The following is a 19,445-nucleotide window of genomic DNA, read 5'->3' as shown; positions in this document are numbered from 1 at the left end:
AAAAAATTAGTAATAAATTAATTTGATGGATATAAATAAATACTTTTAAGGCAGCTTATAATAAATTTACAGAATCAAAAAATAATAATTAATTAAATTTTTATTTAGTGTTTAGTTGTTTTTTATCTGCTAAATTTTGGAGCGAAAGAGGAGTTTTAATCTATATGTTTAATTTAAATTTTGATTTTTGAAATATTCATCCGAAGAAATGTAAATCACAGAGACAGTCTAAAAACAATCTATATTGTTTAATTGAAATAACATTTATTAATAAATTATGTTTTTTAAATAAATTGATTGATTGAATGAATGAATGAAACAATCAAATTAAATAAATACAATTAATAATATAAAGCAAAGGTGAATAATACATTAAATTTTTTAAGATATATAAATAGATAGATTTCGACACAATTTTTAATAAATCAACTAGAAATAATTCAAAAGACCTACTTCTATTAAAATCAATTTTTTTTTCTATAAAATAGAAATCGTCATTACTTTCTTGAAAATATTCAATTAAAATATATTTATAAAGTTTTGATTTAAAAATGCTTAAAGAAAGTACCAAGTAGAATATATGCAACTATTCAGATCACTTTTAAAATGTAGAATAGTCATTTTCTCAAAGCCAATAATAGAATTGTCAAAATAATAAGGGCTAAGGTAGCCCAACTTTAATTAGATAAAATTAAACAGGAATTAAAAAGATCACCGAATAGATAAAAAAATCTATAGCTTTTAATCAAGTATAATCAGTCACTTCTGCATACTCAAATCCATAAAAGAAACTAAGTGAATCTGTAAATGAAAAAAGTAACTAATTATCTTCTGATTTAAATAGCAGCTAGCCAATCCCATTACAGCGTAAAGGTCGTTCATAGAAATCTAAAATGTAAGAGTAACTTAATGAGGCTACTAAATCTTTGTAAGCTTTTCGTGACAAGAGCAATGAGCTTTAGATAAGACAAAATAATCTCAAAGTATAGTACAATGGATTAAGTGAAAAAAGAAAAAAATTTGATCAAGAAATAGGAGATTTTACTTTGAATTCAAAATAATTACAAGAATATACAAGTGAAGTTTAAAAAGATTTAAAAAAAGTTAGTTAAAATTAAAAAGAAGTTGTATAAGATACAAAGGAAAATTTGTAGGAATTATTGAATTAACTCCTTTAATATAGGGATTAAAGATAAATTATGGAACTACTTGGGGATGCAATTTCCTAAAAAGACTAGATACTCAAGCGTATCATAGAATCAACATAAAAAAACTAAAGTAAAGAATTAGAGTAAGTCTTATAATAAAAGGAGCTTGAAAAGCTATTGTAAGAATCAAGCTAATCAATTGAGGATTTGGATAGAAAAATTATATAACTCACTATTGAAAACTAGTAATTAAGCTAAAGCATCAAAGAAAAAGCAGATAAAATAAATGAACTGATTCTCAAACTCTCTGAAAAAGATTAACTTGAGGCAAATCTTAGAAATTAAATTTGTGAATTAAATTAGAAATAATTACGTAATGAAAGCGAGCTGTTCAAGATCCAAGAAAGATAACTCGTAGAAAACTTTTAAATAAAAGAGAAAACATACCAGCAAAGAATTTAAATGCTTGAATCTTAATTAAATGAGAAGACTTAATCTGAATTGGAGCTAAGATAAAAGATTGTTGATTTAGAAAATGAAATTAAAAAATATCAAAAATTAGGGAAGTAAACAGAAATTCTAAACGCAGAATTAAAAGATGTGCTTTTACACAAATAATCTGAAATAGAGCAACTCAAAGTATAGATTGATAACATCCACCAATTACACGAATAAGGACATTAAGAATTCAGATCTAAACTCACATAAAAAATAAAGCAATGTATTGAGTTATAATCAGAAGCATCTTCATCTCCAGAAGACAAAAAAAAGTAAACATTCTTAAACATTTAAAATGTGAACAACAAATATTTATTTTCAAACATAACAAAATACGAAGAAAAAAAATTAATTTAAATTAAAATTTTCAATGCTTGAATTTACTTAATTATTTTTAAATTTAAGTAAATAAGTTGCATATTGATTGTTAAAAATGTAAACGAATCGATATTTCAAATTCAAAACAAAAATTAATAACTGAATGAAAAATAAATTTAAGTTATTTAATATTTAGGCAAGATAATTAATTAATAAATTTTAAAATATTTATTTTCTAATCTATCTAAATAAGTTAGCAATAAAAAAAATAATATTTGAAAATGAATTAATAATGAATAATTTACCTTTTTTGATTAATTTTATTTAGAGTTTTTATTAATTTAAATTAAAATTTATTTTAAAAATACAAACTCAATTTTATTATATTAAATAGCTCAATATTGAGTTCTTCATCTCATAAACTAATACGTAAATAGATTCTTTTATAGCTTTTATAATTAATTAAATCATAAATTATTATATAAAAAAGCACGAGAAGAGTAAAATTTGACAAATCAAAGCTTTGATAGGCCAACCAGTAAATCATAACACATTTAAAGTACATAAAGTGAATAGAGTAATAAAGGAGTAAAAACTGATATTACTTAAATTGAAAAGGAATCTCAAATGAACTAAATATTTAACGAGCTAAAAATATTTAATGAGTAAACAAGCAAACCTACTCTTAGTTAAATGAAGCTTAAAACATTAACTAATGTACAAATAACTCCTATTGTTTCAACTATAAAATCAAATTATATGTCAAGAGATACAAGTGCAGAGTGTAAACAAGCATCCTAAAGCTACATCAGTGTAAATGTTGCTAATTAGAATATTTAAGGTTCCTCTTAATCTTCTTCTAGTATACTATAATAAAATCCTAATAACTTATCATAAATATCTTAAAATACCTAATCATATCATCCACCTCTGAGCATGGGAGGCAACACAGCTCAATATTTACAAAACCGGGTTGTTCCAAATTAAAAATTTGTATTTAAACATCCTCATCACCCCTAAAAAATAATAGAAATGAGTCCTATATCAAGATAAAGTTCTGTTTAAAGCACAATATACCTCATGAAATAAAGCAACGTTTCTTCTTACGGATAAGGTACACCAAATACAAGCAACTCACTAATTAAAAAAATATGAACTAATTCTTCTTGAATTAATAAACATTTAAACTAATTTAATCAAGAATATCTACTGCTAAAGGATACAAATTTATAATATAATTTAATACGATCAAATAAATAATTGTAAAGTTTGAGAAGATAAATTAATAATTTCTTCCAGCTTTTAATATATATAGAAAATAATTTTTCTTAATAAAGTTGTAAATAATTTCTATTCTATAAAATAATATTCAATAAATAATTTTATCAATTTTTCAAATGCATCTTTTTAAATAAATTAAATTCAAACTCAATTTTATTTTAGATTTTATCTTAACTTAAATGGTTAAGTTGAAAGTTCTAAGAAAAATTAATTTATTTTCAATAAAAAATAAAAAAAAAATATATTTTATTTATTCAAATATATTGCAAAAAATAATTCAAGTCAAAAAGCATAAAAATAAATAAATTATATTAATAATATTATGGAAAATAATTAATTTATTTTCATATTGAAAAGTTATTTTTAATTAAATTTTAATGTACTCGCTTTGAAATCAAGCTTTTTCTAGAAAACTTTTAAAAATAATATGCCTAATTATAGCTATTCAGACAGTTTTTTGTTATCTTAACATATTTGCTTATTTATAAAAATGTTTTAAAATTATATTTAATCAATTTTATGAAATATTTTTTTTAAAAATTTATAATAAAATTAAATTATTAGAATTTTTCATTTTAAATTATTTAATTTTAGCAGAAAAGAAAAATATTTAATCATAAAATTTACATTCAAAATTATAATTCATTAAATTAAAATCATATTTAATATTGTTTTTAATGGTTAGTCTTTATCTGGTTTGAGATATAAAATAGATTATTTACTTTTAAATTTTTATTTCTTAAATTTACTAATCATCAAATATACATTCATAAGAATTACACAATATTTTTTCTTATTCTAAATTGTTTATTAAGTTAAATATTCTGAAATTATTTTTTAGTGGTGAGTGATTTATGTTGTAAAATTTAGTAAATTATATTTTTCATTTTACCTCATAATTGATAATTGGATTATTTTAGATAACAAAATGTAAATTTTAGATAGTAGACGTAGAATGATTCGTATTATTTTCTAAATGCAAATGACATATGTTGCTTTCTTCATTATTTAGATGTAAGATATCTGCATGATTTTATAAAAAAAAGATTTTTTATTTGAGTTAAATAATAAACTGCTTGGGATTTTATCATATTATTACTGTAGCTGATCTTTAATAACTATGTTTGTTAAAAACATCATCTCCTTTTAATTAATCTTAAATACATTTCGTAATTTTAAAATAAATATTAAAATTCTTAATCAAAATCTTTGAAAATAGGGTAGAACGCCTAAATATTTATTAATAGCAATAGACAATTTAGACAAAAAAATAGCTAAACATACTTAATATGGAAGACTAAGGAAGCCAAAAAAAGGAGAAACCTGTTGTTGACATTAACTCACTTAACTAAACTGAAATTCTTCATATAATTACCTAGGAAATACAAAGGAAATCATAAAAGCTATTATATAATTTTGGAACAAAACTACAGGCATCTGTTGGTTTAGTATTCCGTCCTTCGCTAGATACGCCCAAGGAAGTTTTGTAGAAGCTATAGAATTAATTGAATGCCATTCGTAAGAGAGATGAAAACCATTATATAACAGATAGATTTCCTGAAAAATATTTTAGCGAGATTTTTGGGGATGATGGAGATCAAATTAAATATGACTTGATGGTAGCTTAACGCTCAGTTAGTTCTATTTCCACTACAGATATGTATTCCCAACAAGTTCGTTTTTTAGGAGGTAAATGTGAAGGTAAAAGGCAGGATGATTTACAGGCAGTTTTTCGTTCAATTCGTGATGATAGTGGTTTAGATCTACAAGATTATGGGTGTTCTACACTCTATTTAGGAGCTCTCCCTAAAAATTTTTACACAGGAAGAATAGAGTCAAGATAGAGCGAACAAATATAAAGAGAAGTATACAGTAGAGCACATATATTTGTAGTTCTAAATACAGCTAGAACAGAATAGCTTAAATTTAAATAAGGAAATATTGAAATGGTGAAATGGATTCCCTTTACAAATTTATTAAATTTTGATGCTAAAACATAAATCAAAGAGCGTATTATAGAAAATCCTAAGCAATTAGTAGGAATATTGCCATCATTTTTATAGAAATTAGCAGAAAATGGTATAAATAAAATTGTTTTCCTATCTCTTGATGTTGGAATGCCTAGAAATATGTGGGGTCTGCATGCAGCAATGGTTGTGTTTTTCATGAGTGTATTTACAAAAGGAATTTTAGATAGAAAGAGTAAGAATTCATATTTTAAAGTTTACAATATAGTTGTTGATAAGTGGAAATAAGTGTTTGAGAAATTTTCTGAAACATATTGCACATCTGAAGCTAATCTATTAGGAAGTTTCCTTTTAAAATACTTCTTTGGTTAATGGAAAAAGGAATTCCACAAAAAATATAAAGAAAGTGATGGTCTTGATTATTCATTCATGATGCTAATAAGCTCAACTGCTCTAATATTTGCTTTGGATTGCTATTACAAGAATCTTTCTATCAACAAAAAACCTTCATTGTGATTTATTTGAAGAAATCTAAAATACCACTCATTTAAGTTGAACTCAAATAATTAATATCGAATAGCAAAAAAATAATTAATTAATCTATTAAAATAAAAATTTTAAATAGAATATTGCAAATGAGTTTACTTAACATAATTTATTGTATGTAATTAATTTCAGTCTTTTGACAAATAAAATAGATATGTTATAAAAATTATATTTTAGTTAACTTTTATTATTAAAATTTATTTATAAATTCAGAAATTCATTCACTATATATATTCAAGTTCAATTAATTGTTTAAAGAGATTAATTCATAGCATTATTTCATCTCAATTCAAATTATTATCTTAGGCTATTTTTCTAATAATCAATCAATTTATTGTTAAAGTAGCAAAGTGTAGTATATATAAATATGTTGCTTATATTGATTTATCAATTATATTAGTATATAATTATTTTCCTTGAATATTTTTAATAATACTTAAATTATTATTCAAAGTCACATTTATTGAAAAGTTTTTCTATTTAACTTTAAAATTTATCTTACTTATATTTCTTTTTATTTTATTTAATTTAATCAAATTACAATATATTTTTTTTCAAATACTTTGTCTTTAATAGTTAAACAGATTAAGTACTCCACAGATTTTTGTACTTATATTCTTATATTTATTTAGTGCAGTATTTTTTTATAAAAAAGTCAAAAAAGCTGAAATAATTAATGCTTACTATTATTTTGTTTGAACAATTAGAAAATTTTTAATATCATCATAGAAAAAAAATATTTGATATCAAAATTTTTTCTATAAAAAGATATTACAAACATGATAGCATAAATAAAGGTTTTTTATTTATTTTCATAAATAATTTTTCTTGTTTTGTTTGTAAATAATTAAATCAGATTTGTTTTAGTGAAAGAACATTGATTAAAACAATTCATTTTTTATGTTTTAAAAATAGATTTAAATATAAAGGATATATCTTTCAAAATTTCATATGACTTATAACAGATAAAATATCATTTTTTATTTTTAATATTTTTGCTCAAAGATTAGTTTGAAGTGCCTTCTTGTTTGATTTGAAGTGCCTAAACTAAAATTAAAGCTGCACTTATAATAGTAAGCCCGTGTAGCTCAGTTGGTTAGAGCGCGAGTCTCATAATCTCGAGGCCGAGGGTTCGATCCCCTCCGCAGGCATTTTTAAATTTTTTTAAAATATGAAGAATAAGCACTACTAGTGTGATGGTGTTCCAGTTTTTTTTATAAAAAAATAAAATACTTATATGTAAATGAAAAATGTATCTCTTTTGTTTGTGGATAAAATTTAATTGAAAAAGATCAAAATGTTTAACTAAATAGATATAGATTACGTATTTTAATTTAAATTTTTGTTGGTTTGCAATCTTAGCTGAATCTAATTTGTGACGCGAATAAAAATGATTAATAACAAAATTTAAATATGATCGAATTACCGAAATTATTAAATTATGTGGCAAAAAACATTTGGTTTTCTTAAAATCAGTAAAAAATATTTAGATGGTATAAAATTAATTCATAAAAATTTGGTCTTATATTTTTATATTACATTCATATTTAAAATTATTTAAAAATTCCTCCAATTTTAATTTACAAGTATGACAAAGTAAACTAAAAACAAAATCAAATATCCAAAAAACAATTAAATAAACAAGCAAACAAATAAAAAAGTAATTTTAGGATTGTCTTTGCTCTTTCTCTATTATCTATTGAAGATAATTATTTTTATTATTTAGTATTTTTCTAAAACAGCATATTTTGAAACAAAAATCATTTGTTTTTTTAATTTAGTTCTAGTAAAAATGTAATATAAATATTTTTCTCTAAAATTATTAGCAATTATTAATAATGTGTTGACAATTAATTTATTTTTCTATTAGGATATTACAAACTAAATATTTTTGAAAAAGCATCAAAGACGAAAGTTTTTTGGATAAATTTGTTCATTTATATTTTAAAATTTGCAGCAATAAAATGCGACTTTAATTAGATTAACTCAGTATTTACGTAATTATTTGATATTTTTAGGACGTATTTTTGATCATCATCTAATGCATAGAAAATATAAATTACATCTATTTTTTTGTTGCAATTATAACAATTTATGATAATTATGAGACGACTATGAGGAACTTATTTAATAATTTTCGCTTAATTTGAATCAACAAATAGCATTACGTAAGATAAATCGATGTTTTATCAGAATAATTATCTTTACAATAGAAATTTAAAAGAATTGGCAATATATTTGTTTCAATTTTCAGTCAAAGGTTAATATTGATATTAATTAATATTATAAAAGTTTTCATTGTGAATTAGAATCTTTTAATAGATATTTTATAAGTAATAATAAAAAGAAAAAAAAGAAATCAAACAAAATTTTACATTACTGCTAACTCATACCATTAGATAATAAATAATACATTATTTGTTTATTAAAAGTAAATTGTGTCTTTTAATTTTACTTTGCAAAAAAATAACTCTAGCAAACATATTTTCAAAAGAACTCAATTCAGCAACAATTCTAATAAACTAATCAATAAAATATATGCGCTATCAATCACTTAATCCACTTAACTAGCTTTTTCTCTACTTTAAAAACTTTGAAGATGAACTCCACTTCTTAGAAACAATCTCTAATAAAGTAAAAAATTTTTTCAAGTGCTAACATATCATAATTATGCTAGCAGGGATTAAAATAATTCAATAATAATGTTGTTGACAAATTTTATTTAAAATTAGAAATTAAGATTCATGTCATGGAAAATTTTTTGCTTTTTTACAACTATATTTCCTATTATTCAAATTATCTATGATGAACACAACTATATATACTTAACAGTATCTGGAATATCTTTTTGCTTTTTGCTAGGATTCTAGTATGCACGCTATTATATATGTCTTTTATAGTGCTTTGCTATTTAAATTATGGTATAAATTTTTATAGGAATATACTATTCAAGTTAATTATCTATTGTAAACAACAACAATCATGTGACTATCATCGCTTAGGTAAATTCCCTATTATTTTATAATATAACATTTAAATGTGTGATTAAAAATTACAATCAATCAATTAAGTAAAGATTATATTATTTTTTATATATTAAATTAAATTAATTGTAATATCATACGAAATAACCTTCAGACGTAACATTTAATCAAAAAAAAAAAAGAATAAACAAAGATTTTAATTTTTTTTAATTTGTATTTCAATAATCAAATAAAAAAGATAAAGTATCATGTATGTATGGTCAATTTGCATTTACCAAAGTGATTAAAAGATTGAAAATTTTTACTCTTAAAATACACTTTATAAATTTCTCTAAAAATTCTTTCAGCAATAATCTATACTTAATTGATATTTTGAGAAGATCAATTTATAAATAGGCATCTTTAATTATTTAAATGCATTTTAAATTTCGTTTTAAATAACTTAGATTTTTGAATAAAAAATAATATTTTATTTAATCAAAATAAATTAAAAATATATTATTAAAATGTTTAGATTATTTTATGCATGCTTCTTTTGGATAGCTAGATCTTTATAATAGAATTCACTTAAGCTCTTGTATTCACAGCTATTTAGCTAATTTATATTAATCCATTTTCAGCTGTACTTTGTGTGAGTTAGATAACAATAGTCTTGCTTATTTTATGCCTCAAATATTTTTTTTATAGAGTTGTCCGTCAGCTTTATATCTTTTCTTAAAATTTTAGTAAGTGGGAGCATATTGTTGATTCAGTAATGCCAATTAATTATTTAATCACTAACTTTGAAGTTAGAACCCATAATATCTAAATTTACAGTAATTTATTTACACATTCAAAATAAACAAATAAATAAATAATTTCAATTATATTTTTAAGGTCAAAATAGAAAAGTAAGAGAAATGGGAATAAGAAATAGTGATGAACTAAAAGATTGGTTGGAGAAGCTAATTATAATAAATGATTCAAAAATGATTAATAAGCGTTAAATTACTATGAAAAATCATTTGCTTAATCGTCATAATTAGTTGCTAAAGGATGCTAAAAACCTGAATAAAATAAGAGATAAAATAAATGAAAATTAAATTGTTTTTGCTGAATTGGAAGACGAAACTACATATAGATTTGAAATGACTCCTATATTTATGGCAGAATCTCCTCTTTTGTTGATTGCATTCGAAGATATAACTCAATATTAAAAAAGCAGCAAAAAGAAAAATGAATAATTAAATCTGTGCTCTATGATATTTGATAATCTTAAATCCATATCTTGCAAGCTTGAATAGACTTTGCATACATCTCTAAGCTAAAAAATTCATCCTAAATTAATTGAAATTCAAAAGATAAGCTCATATTTCATTAACTAGCTCTTTACTTTTGTCGATGTCCCAAGAGATATTCCTCTTCAAACATTTAAATTCAAAGATGTTTTCTCTTAGATTTAGAGTTTATTTTAATGTTATCACTATTAAATTGAAGTAAAAAAAATTGAAATATGTTTATTTTATTAATATTAATTTTATAAATTAAGGACAACGTAAATGATTTGAATGTAAAATCAAACATCCTTCTAATGAAGTATTGCTTAATTAGCTTATTTTCTTGCTTTGAAAACAGCAGACATCAAGTTTAAATAACATTGAAAAACATCTGTAACAAATACATTATGTTCGAAATTCAGCTTTTGGGTAATTATCAAGTTGACTTATTTAAAAGGATGAATCTATCTTCTAACGATTTTTCCAGTAGAAAGCAAATTAGTATATTTTAGTAATTTGTCTAAAAAATCAGCCCTCAAGAAATATAGATTAGCTTTAACTCTGAATAAAATAAAACAAAAATCTTTTTGTGCATGTATATAAATTTAGAAGAAAAAACATATGAAAAAACTTAAAACTGGATAAATTTTATCAACAAAGGGTAACCTATATTGATCTAGACTCCTACCAAAAATGAGTAACCAAACTTAAGTGAAATGTTAAATGGAGTAAACTCCATCAATCACTCTTATATAACAACTTTAAGCTAATTTTTCTTGAACGAAAAAACAACTTAAAATACATAAACAACTCCAAAATATCGCAAAATTAGTTTACAAAATAATATTCGTAAATTTTCTAAGGAGTATTCTAGAAAGAGAAATGCTTCAATTTCACTCCATTCTCCTAAAAATGAAATTTTGGAATAATACACTCGCTTTAATTAAATTGGTGCTATTGAAAATAATTTGAGTGAAATAAAATCTATAGCTTCTGCCAGCAATATCTATGATGAACTAAAATAATCAAATAACATTTAGTTAGCTAATGCTTTAAACTCTAATAAAAAGTTAAAAATCTAAACAGATTCATAAATTCCCAAGCATGCTTTTTCAAATAAGTTTATAAAATCAGACATAGAAAACGGTCTTATAGTTCATTCTCCTAAATCAAACTCTCCTGCAAACTAAGACTTTGTTGACTTACTAAACAATATTAATAAAAAATAGTCAAAGGATGAAATTAATATGAAAAACTCTTATTTATCAGATAGCTTTAAATCACAATTAGTTGAACATAAAAATGATTTAGATATAGAAGGGTAGTAAAATAGAATAAAAGAATTTACTTTAAATAGATAATAACAATAATCTAAATAATTTGATTAGTAGAATTTTTAAGAAAATAACTATAATAGTAATTCAAACAACAATTATATTCCACCTCATTTCTGCTAAGAGTAAAAAAATGTATAAACAGTATAATTACATAATAATAATCAAAATTATTAAGCATCTATCAATTTCGACAGGCAATAGTATGCCAGCACTTCTTCAATTACTTATTTATCTTAAAAAATAAATGATGAATCAATAGTATTTTGTAATGGAGTTAACTCTCTCAGTAACAGCATCTGCTAATTTGATAACTCAATTAACTACCAATTCCAAAATAACAATATTAACTTCTAGGACCGTAATAAATTCCAATCTCTATCTCCATCTAAATTATTTTAATAGCAATACTAACAGCAGGTATAAATTATGTGAAACAAATTAATATTCTTTTCTAAAAAATAGTCCCTTCAAGTTAAAAACTTTTAAATAAATTTATAAGCAAAATTAATAATTAATTATAAAATTATAAACAAAAAATATTTAATAAAAAAATTGTAAACAACTATTATTCTCAAATATTATTCTTCATTCTCACGGCGTCTTTCTTATTGTGCAATAAATAATTGTAATTAAAATGATATTTTCTAAAACCATAGCAATTAATTAAAACAATTAAACTTAAATATTACTTATTTCTTAATAAATTTAATATTAGCAATTTAAGAGTATATTTATATATTATATTTATTTTTACTATTTTATAAAAATATTTATTTAATAATTTAATTTTTAAACTGATTCAACAATCAACTAATAATATTTTAAATCAATCTTAATATTTAGCTTGACATTAAGTAATAAAAATATTAAAATATAAATAAATTTAAATATTATCTACTTACAATTTTATTAATATTTATTAAATTAAAATTTTTAAAAAATTTTTTAATTAAACAAATTTAATCAATTAAAAATTTTGAATATATTTTTAACAATATTATAAAAAATAAATTAATAATAATTATTTTTTTAACTATTTGCTTATTTAATTACAAACTTCAATAATTTCAATGAAATAATTCTTAAAGAAAAAATGAGATATTTTTTTATTTAAAACAATATTTTAAATTTAACTAAAAAATGTAATAAAATTCTATTTGGTTATTTAATTAAATTAAATTTTATAATTTTTATGCATTTATAGGTTTTAATTAATAATATATTTTTTAATTTTATTTTGATAAATATATCTATTAGATATGATCAATTATTTTGGTTTAAATTTGCATTTCTTCTTGATGTTATTTCGATCTCTCCTAGTATTCCTTCTAGTTCAATCCTATAGCTTTTAATTTCCTGATTTTTCTGCTCTATTATTCTTCTTAATTCATTCTTTTCTATTTCATGTCTCTTAATTAGATATTCGCTCTCTCCAGTCCTTAAAGAGCTGAACCTTGAAGGATCAGTAAATTATATATTTTTTTCAAGGTCGTGTAGCTTATTTTCAAGCTCTTCTATTTTAACGATTGCTTTTGACTTTTCTTACTTGCAAATATCAAATTCTTTAGACCTAGCTTAAAGCATACTCTAATATTATCTAACTTGTTTCTCTAGTTATTAAATTTTTAAATTTAGTGTATTCTCATTAGAGTATTTATCAAGAATTCTCTCTTTCTACAGTTTTTAATAGTCTTCTAAAGTTATTCCTTTTGGGATATTCTCTTTGTTATTGTTTATATTAAATGTTTAGTTTATAAAATTATAATTTGATTAATTATGTTGATCAAATACATTTTATTATTGATTGAATTTATTTTAATTGTTTTTTATTTTATCAAATTCATATTTTTTAGTCATTAGCTGGTTTTTAGTAGAAAATTACTAGACATGTCTTGTTAGAATTTTATAATATTAATCACTTATACTTTGAATTTACTTCAACCATTTTTCATATATTTTATCATTTTGGTCTACATTCTGCATATCCCTTGAGTCCCCAAGCAATTCTTAAATCTCTGTATAAAAATCTCTTAAATTTTAAAATTCTTATATCACACAGCTCATTAAAATATCAAATTTTTTAGGAATAAACTCAGCATTCAAAGTTATAAATTACAATATTTTTTAAGATCTATCATATATTTAGCTATGTTATAGTTTCATTATTACCATATCTTAGAGTTCATCAAAATATTTAGTTATTTAAATCCATTTTTGTGAGTCTTCTGTATTTAAAAATTCAATAAAATTTCTACAAAACTGCATATTTTAGCTTTAATTTAATTGTTAATAACTCATTTGGTTATATTGGGCTAAAGATGATTGAAAACTATCGTTTTGATTATTCACTTTTGGGGAATTTCCCTTTTATGAATTGAATTCAGGTCTATAATTTTGCACAATACTAATGCTTTTATTAATTTCTTATAAATTGTTGTTTGTGAGTCCTAGAGATGCTTTTAATTAGCTCAAAGATGTTCTCCGATTACAATCATATTACTGGCTTTATTTAACAGAATCATGAGAGGGATATTAGTTTTACAAGCTCTGTTACTGCTAAAGAATTGAGTTGGACTGCTATTAGCGTTAGTTTTAGGAGTTTTCAAAGTTTTAATTCAGATTGTGATATATATTTTATTTATTTTAGATTGTAACTATTCCTTAGTTACTAAAGGATCTTTACCTATAGCTGTTAGATTTTAATTTATCCATACCTTTAAATCAATGTAAATTTTGAATTTTTAGAGAAAATTGAATAATAAAAATTGGATAATTTGATATTTTCAAAAACAAAGAGTGTTTAGTTGATTTAGAATTAAAAAATTCTAATTTAAATAAATTGATTTTAAAATATAAAATTAAAAAATAATTTCATTTAAGAAAGCTATTTAAATAATTAAGATATCAATAATTGAATTCTTAATAATAAATTAGGAATAATAAAGATATCAATCAGAAGTGAAAGAGGGCATATTGAGATATTTATTCTTTACAATATTGATGTTAGCTGCAGGAAACTAGTTTGCATCTACGACATCTAATTGAATTCTTAATAATATATAAAAAATAAGGTAAGAATATTTATTCATTTTTTAATTAATTTTAATATTCTTAAAAGTAAAAAATTTCTCAAACAAAGATATTTATAAATAATTTTATTAAAAGATATTATTAATTTTATAGTAAATATTTTTATCATAAAACCTTAAATAATAAAACTAACGAAATAAAAAACATGGAAAAAGTAATTATTTTTTAAATGACTTTAATTTATTTAATTAAATTTACCTTTTTTAATAACTATAAAAAACACAAAGCAATTTCTCGAAATGACAAATTAATTACATATTAATTTACATAAAATTTGTTAAGTTTTTAATTAAAATATTTAGATCTTCAAGATTGAATAAATTAGTTCATAATCTAAAATTTATTTTATATATTTTCATATTAGTGAGTTCCTCCTTCTTCTATATCTAATTAAGCTTAAGGTAAAAACTAAAGTGTTTCTTTATAGTCTATAACCTTATCACCTTTTTATATAAGTAAAAGTATATTTCTCTTTTAAAGTTCAATATCTATTTAATTAGCTTTTATTTTTTCAAGTTCCTCAACATGGGTTTGATTCCACTCAAATTTAAAGTTTCTAAAATCAACATGCATACCACAGTGCTTTGATAGAGCTTATTCACAATGCACAGAAGGGTTAATTAATATTACTTTAATTAAATCTGGATATTTATTTAAAAAAGATAGAGCATAAAATCCTCCTAATGAGCTTCCAATCAGAATAATTTATTAATAAAACTGTTTAAAGTTTTAAATAAGCTAGTCAATAGTATCGCAAGCCAAAAATGGGGATATTGGCAAAGATGGAGATATAAAATTTGCAAATTCCTATTTTAGTAATTCTGTTTTAGGAGAGTAACCTGAAGATTTAAATCCATGAAGATAAATCACTATAAAAGATGATTTATTTGTCGTTTTTTATTTTTAATTATCCATTTGATTGCTCAATTATTTAGTTTTTCTTAAATTATTAAAATTTTGTTAAAAATAAATTATATAATATTTATTAATCATAATTTCATACACACAAATAATATAAACAAAGAAAATTTTTAAATTTTGGTTAATAAACCAATTTATTTTATTTTTTTATTTAACATTGTAAATTAAACGTTTTATTAACTTATAAAATGTGCTATTTATGCTAAATGTTAAATCTCAAATAAAATAATCATTCCTAAATGTAGTTTACTAAAAAAAACTATCAAATGAAGAGGAAACTATAAAAAAATTATGTTACAATTTTTAATATTTATGCTGATTAATTAAATAAAATGATAACATCAAAACTTTATTTAATTAATTTTATTCCCTAATTGCTTAAAAAGACATTTAAGCATTTTTTATAGTAAATTTTAAAATTATTTTCTATTATAATTGATATAAAGAAAAATAAATCTTATTTGTTATTTATACATAAAGTATCAAAAAAATAAAAGAACTGATTAAGCTTACAATTTAATAATATAATCATATATTAATATATGCTCATAAATAACTCATCAGACAGAGTTAACAAAATTTTTTATCAAATCCATTTTTTAATCTAAATTAATATAGGAATGATCTCCTCCTTGATAAATATCTGTTTATGCATGAGGAAGATACTAAAGTGCTTCTTTATAATCTAGCAGTTAATCACCTGTTTAGACAAGAAGCAATACTCTCTCTTTTTAAGTTTACTCATCTAATGTAGTCTTTAAATCTGATAATTCCTAAATATGAGTATTATTTAATACAAACTTTGTGCCACCAAAATCTTCATTTTCACCAATATACTTAGATAAAGTTACTTCACAATGAACTGCTGGATTAATCAAAACTACTTTGCATAAATTGGGATATTTTTTTAACAAGCATATAGATAAAAACCCACCTAAAGAACTTCCAATTAATGTAATCTAGTGATAAAATTAAGAAAAAGCTTAGACTAATTAATCAAGAGTTATAAATTGCAATTTTGGAGAAATAGGAAGCGAAGGATTAATAAAATCTTCAAACTATTCTTTAAGATACATGCCCTTTGCTGAAAGGGAACTTGCTTTAAATCCGTGTATAAAAATTACTAAGTTAGCCTTTTTCTGGATATTCATAATTATTTGAAAAATAAATAAAATTTGATATCTATTAATTTATTTATAATCAAAAAGAAATATAAATATCTGAATATTATATCAATTTATTATTGGATTAATAGACAGGTTGCAAATCCAATAATTTATTTAATAAAAGTTGAAAATATTTATATTTAAAATATAAGTAGAGTTAGCTTTTTTAAGCATTTTCTTGTCATAAACCATATTTATAAAAATCAAAAAGATAAAATAACATTTTTGAGAACACTTAAACATCTAATTGATAAAATATGCTTTTTTTGTTATATATTTTTAAGATTAAGACATATCTTTTAAATTCTATTTTTTCATACATTCTGATTTATTTTATTTAATTAAATAATAATCAATAATCTTATTATTTTTATCTATATCGCGGTAAAATAATTAAGATTTTATTTTTAAATTTTGATTTTTGTATCAAAAGTAGATGTTTGCTACTAATAATCGTCTTACTATTAAGCAAAAATATTGGAAGGTATTTTTTAATTATTTATTTATTTATGATATTATTTATTATAGGTGTATCAATCAATAAAATTCCATTAACTCTATCTTTATTTTCAAAGTTATTCACAAAAATAAATGGAAATTGAAGAAGATTTGAATTTAAAAATACTTGAAGATGTCAAAAAATTATATTTATAGTCTTTTGACTATATAAAAAATGGAATAAGTAGCAGTTTACCTAGCGATAAAAAATTTTTGGCAGATGATGATATTGATCTTAGCAGAATTACTTTTTTGTACAAGTTTATATCAGTGAATCCTACCCTGCTATTAATAAATGAAAAAACTTAAGCAAAAAGGCGCATATTTTAAGGCGAGTATTTATATGGTAAAAAGAAAATCTAATTTAATATTATTGCTAAGAACTTGGAAATAGAAAGAGAATTAATATAATTTTTCAAAAAACCATATTAGTGCTACATAATGCATAATGTATAAGTTTTTTAGATGCTCAATAAAAATAAAAATAATAATGTTGTTGAATTTATGGATTCTGAAGATCTTTAAAGCTCTGTAGATTGCTAATTATATTATCTTATTGATGAGTCTTCGCATGTATTAGAAGATGATTCTATGGATTTTATTTCTACTCTCACCAGGTTATCTGATAGCTTTAATTCTAATGAATTCGTATTTGAAACAAACTACTCTATCTAAATTTCATAGATGCCGAAGCCACTAAATACAACCCACTTTAAATTACTTTAACCAAAAGTTGTGAATTCTTTTGAGGGAGTTATTTTGCAAGTTTAAGAAGGTAAAAACATTTTATAAATAGAAGAACTTATTGACTAAGTTTATTTGAATTCCCGTAGAGATAGATTTTATATTCTTAAAGTAGCTAATGGAAAAAACTATATGGATTTTATAGAAGTTTATCTTGTATACGATAATGAAGACCAAGAAGCTAAATAATAATTATAATTTTATTTAAAACCATTTTAACGTATACTTATATTTTAATCTTTAAAACACTTCACTAAAAATTTGAAATTGTTTATGATTTCATTTTTTTATTCTTCTGGAGTTTAACCTAACAACTCAAATGTGAAAAACTTTTTGGTTTCACATAAAGGAGTTGAATTTTTTAGTAGATTTGACATATAAAAGAACGAATTGCTCTGTAAAGATTTGATAAAAAGTTATAACAAATTACCACTTAGTAATATTTCTAAACTTTTAGAGGACGAAGGAGTAATGATTCGTTCTAATATGAAATTTTAAGTAAGAGTAAAAAAAGTAAAATATTTTAAAATACGTTTAAATTGTCTAAATTGTAAATAAGAATGGACTGTGGGATTGAAAAATTGTATAAATTGTAAAGGGTAACAAAGTTATATTAGCTACAACATATAAGTTCTTGTTTAAGACTAACATTTTTTAGAATAGCAAGCATACATTTATCTCTACGATGATTTAGCAGCACAGTTCTTTAACATAACTGAAAGCGAAAAGAAAGAACTGCACCTACACCTTACTAAAAATGAAACTTTTATATAGCTTTATTACAGCTTTAATAAAGATTACCCACTATCTATTATTAAATTTAAAGATAAAATATTTAACAAAGATATTACTAATTGTATTGTTGCATATCCATTTGCAGATATAGATAACAAAATTTTCAATTCCTAGTAATAAATCATTTAAGATGAAAATCTTAGGATAGAAAGTGAAAAATTTATTTAAAACTTTACAGAAGATAATAATTTGTAGGAATCTAAATTGTATTACGAAAAATTTAAAAGCAAAAATAAGCAACAAATTTTTGTAAATGGAACCTATATTTCTACAAATTACTCATAAGGATAAAAAATATGTTTAAAGCCTATTCCTTGTTTAAAAGTAATGTATGTGTTTCCACAAGAAGATATAAAACTATCAGCCCTTAAAATTATAGAAGAAATAAACTAATTAAAAATACAAATAGATTAGTTAAATTGAGAATGAAAATAAATTATTTCTTTATTTGAGTTTTAAAATAATTAAATAAAAAATTATTTGTAAATTATTACTATTTATAAATATCTTTAAATATTGAACTAATTATTTAACAGCAATTCTATTCTATATATTTAAATCTTTATTTATTTTTTCAAAAGAAATTTATTTGAAAAATTTGGCATATCAATCTTAATAAATTTTAAATAATTATTTAAAATACAATAATATAGGCATAATATTTATTATTAAAAAATCTTTATATCTTTAATGATACTCAGAAATTTAATTCATTTATTCATCGATTTTTTATTTTTAAGTTCAATTATTAAAATAATCTTAAAAATTTACTTTCAGATTAAATTTATATTATTTACATAAAATTATTTCTATTAACTTTGAAGATAAAAATAAAAATTTAGTTAAATTAATTTTTTAAAGTTGCTTTTTTAATCATTATTTAAATTTTTTTGTTT

At 21.6% G+C, this 19,445-nt stretch overlaps 7 protein-coding genes across 7 annotated transcripts; 3 read left to right on the top strand and 4 right to left on the bottom strand. All coding sequences in view use genetic code 6, as the record gives it.

Annotated features, from left to right (window-relative positions):
- Positions 1-551: 551 nt before the first annotated feature.
- Positions 552-3,119, top strand: TTHERM_00058960 (hypothetical protein; the record flags this gene model as incomplete). The annotated part of the gene is made up of 3 exons (XM_001007629.1): positions 552-1,918; positions 2,359-2,393; positions 2,455-3,119. 3 exons carry the CDS (start codon positions 552-554, stop codon positions 3,117-3,119), a joined length of 2,067 nt encoding a protein of 688 aa, XP_001007629.1.
- Positions 3,120-4,842: 1,723 nt separating this feature from the next.
- Positions 4,843-5,643, bottom strand: TTHERM_000058959 (hypothetical protein; the record flags this gene model as incomplete). Its single annotated transcript, XM_012795515.1, has 1 exon — positions 4,843-5,643. One exon carries the CDS (start codon positions 5,641-5,643, stop codon positions 4,843-4,845), a length of 801 nt encoding a protein of 266 aa, XP_012650969.1.
- Positions 5,644-8,296: 2,653 nt separating this feature from the next.
- TTHERM_00059000 (transmembrane protein, putative) lies at positions 8,297-11,767 on the top strand (the record flags this gene model as incomplete). Its single annotated transcript, XM_001007632.2, has 5 exons — positions 8,297-8,392; positions 8,491-8,760; positions 9,257-9,557; positions 9,619-10,217; positions 10,271-11,767. The coding sequence occupies 5 exons, from the start codon at positions 8,297-8,299 to the stop codon at positions 11,765-11,767; spliced, it is 2,763 nt and encodes a 920-aa protein (XP_001007632.2).
- Positions 11,768-12,598: 831 nt separating this feature from the next.
- Positions 12,599-14,047, bottom strand: TTHERM_00059010 (hypothetical protein; the record flags this gene model as incomplete). Its single annotated transcript, XM_001007633.1, has 1 exon — positions 12,599-14,047. One exon carries the CDS (start codon positions 14,045-14,047, stop codon positions 12,599-12,601), a length of 1,449 nt encoding a protein of 482 aa, XP_001007633.1.
- A 684-nt stretch (positions 14,048-14,731) lies between these two features.
- On the bottom strand, positions 14,732-15,385 carry TTHERM_00059020 (BAAT/acyl-CoA thioester hydrolase carboxy-terminal protein; the record flags this gene model as incomplete). The annotated part of the gene is made up of 1 exon (XM_001007634.2): positions 14,732-15,385. The coding sequence occupies exon 1, from the start codon at positions 15,338-15,340 to the stop codon at positions 14,732-14,734; it is 609 nt and encodes a 202-aa protein (XP_001007634.1). The 5' UTR covers positions 15,341-15,385.
- Positions 15,386-15,906: 521 nt separating this feature from the next.
- Positions 15,907-16,497, bottom strand: TTHERM_00059030 (alpha/beta hydrolase family protein; the record flags this gene model as incomplete). Its single annotated transcript, XM_001007635.1, has 1 exon — positions 15,907-16,497. One exon carries the CDS (start codon positions 16,495-16,497, stop codon positions 15,907-15,909), a length of 591 nt encoding a protein of 196 aa, XP_001007635.1.
- A 606-nt stretch (positions 16,498-17,103) lies between these two features.
- On the top strand, positions 17,104-18,972 carry TTHERM_00059040 (telomerase-associated protein p75; the record flags this gene model as incomplete). Its single annotated transcript, XM_001007636.3, has 1 exon — positions 17,104-18,972. One exon carries the CDS (start codon positions 17,104-17,106, stop codon positions 18,970-18,972), a length of 1,869 nt encoding a protein of 622 aa, XP_001007636.2.
- Positions 18,973-19,445: the final 473 nt, after the last annotated feature.

Source organism: Tetrahymena thermophila, assembly GCF_000189635.1.
Source record: "Tetrahymena thermophila SB210 genomic scaffold scf_8254811, whole genome shotgun sequence".
NCBI lineage: Eukaryota > Ciliophora > Oligohymenophorea > Hymenostomatida > Tetrahymenidae > Tetrahymena > Tetrahymena thermophila.
The sequence above is the reverse complement of the archived record's forward strand: the minus strand, read 5'-3'. Positions and strand labels throughout refer to the sequence as shown.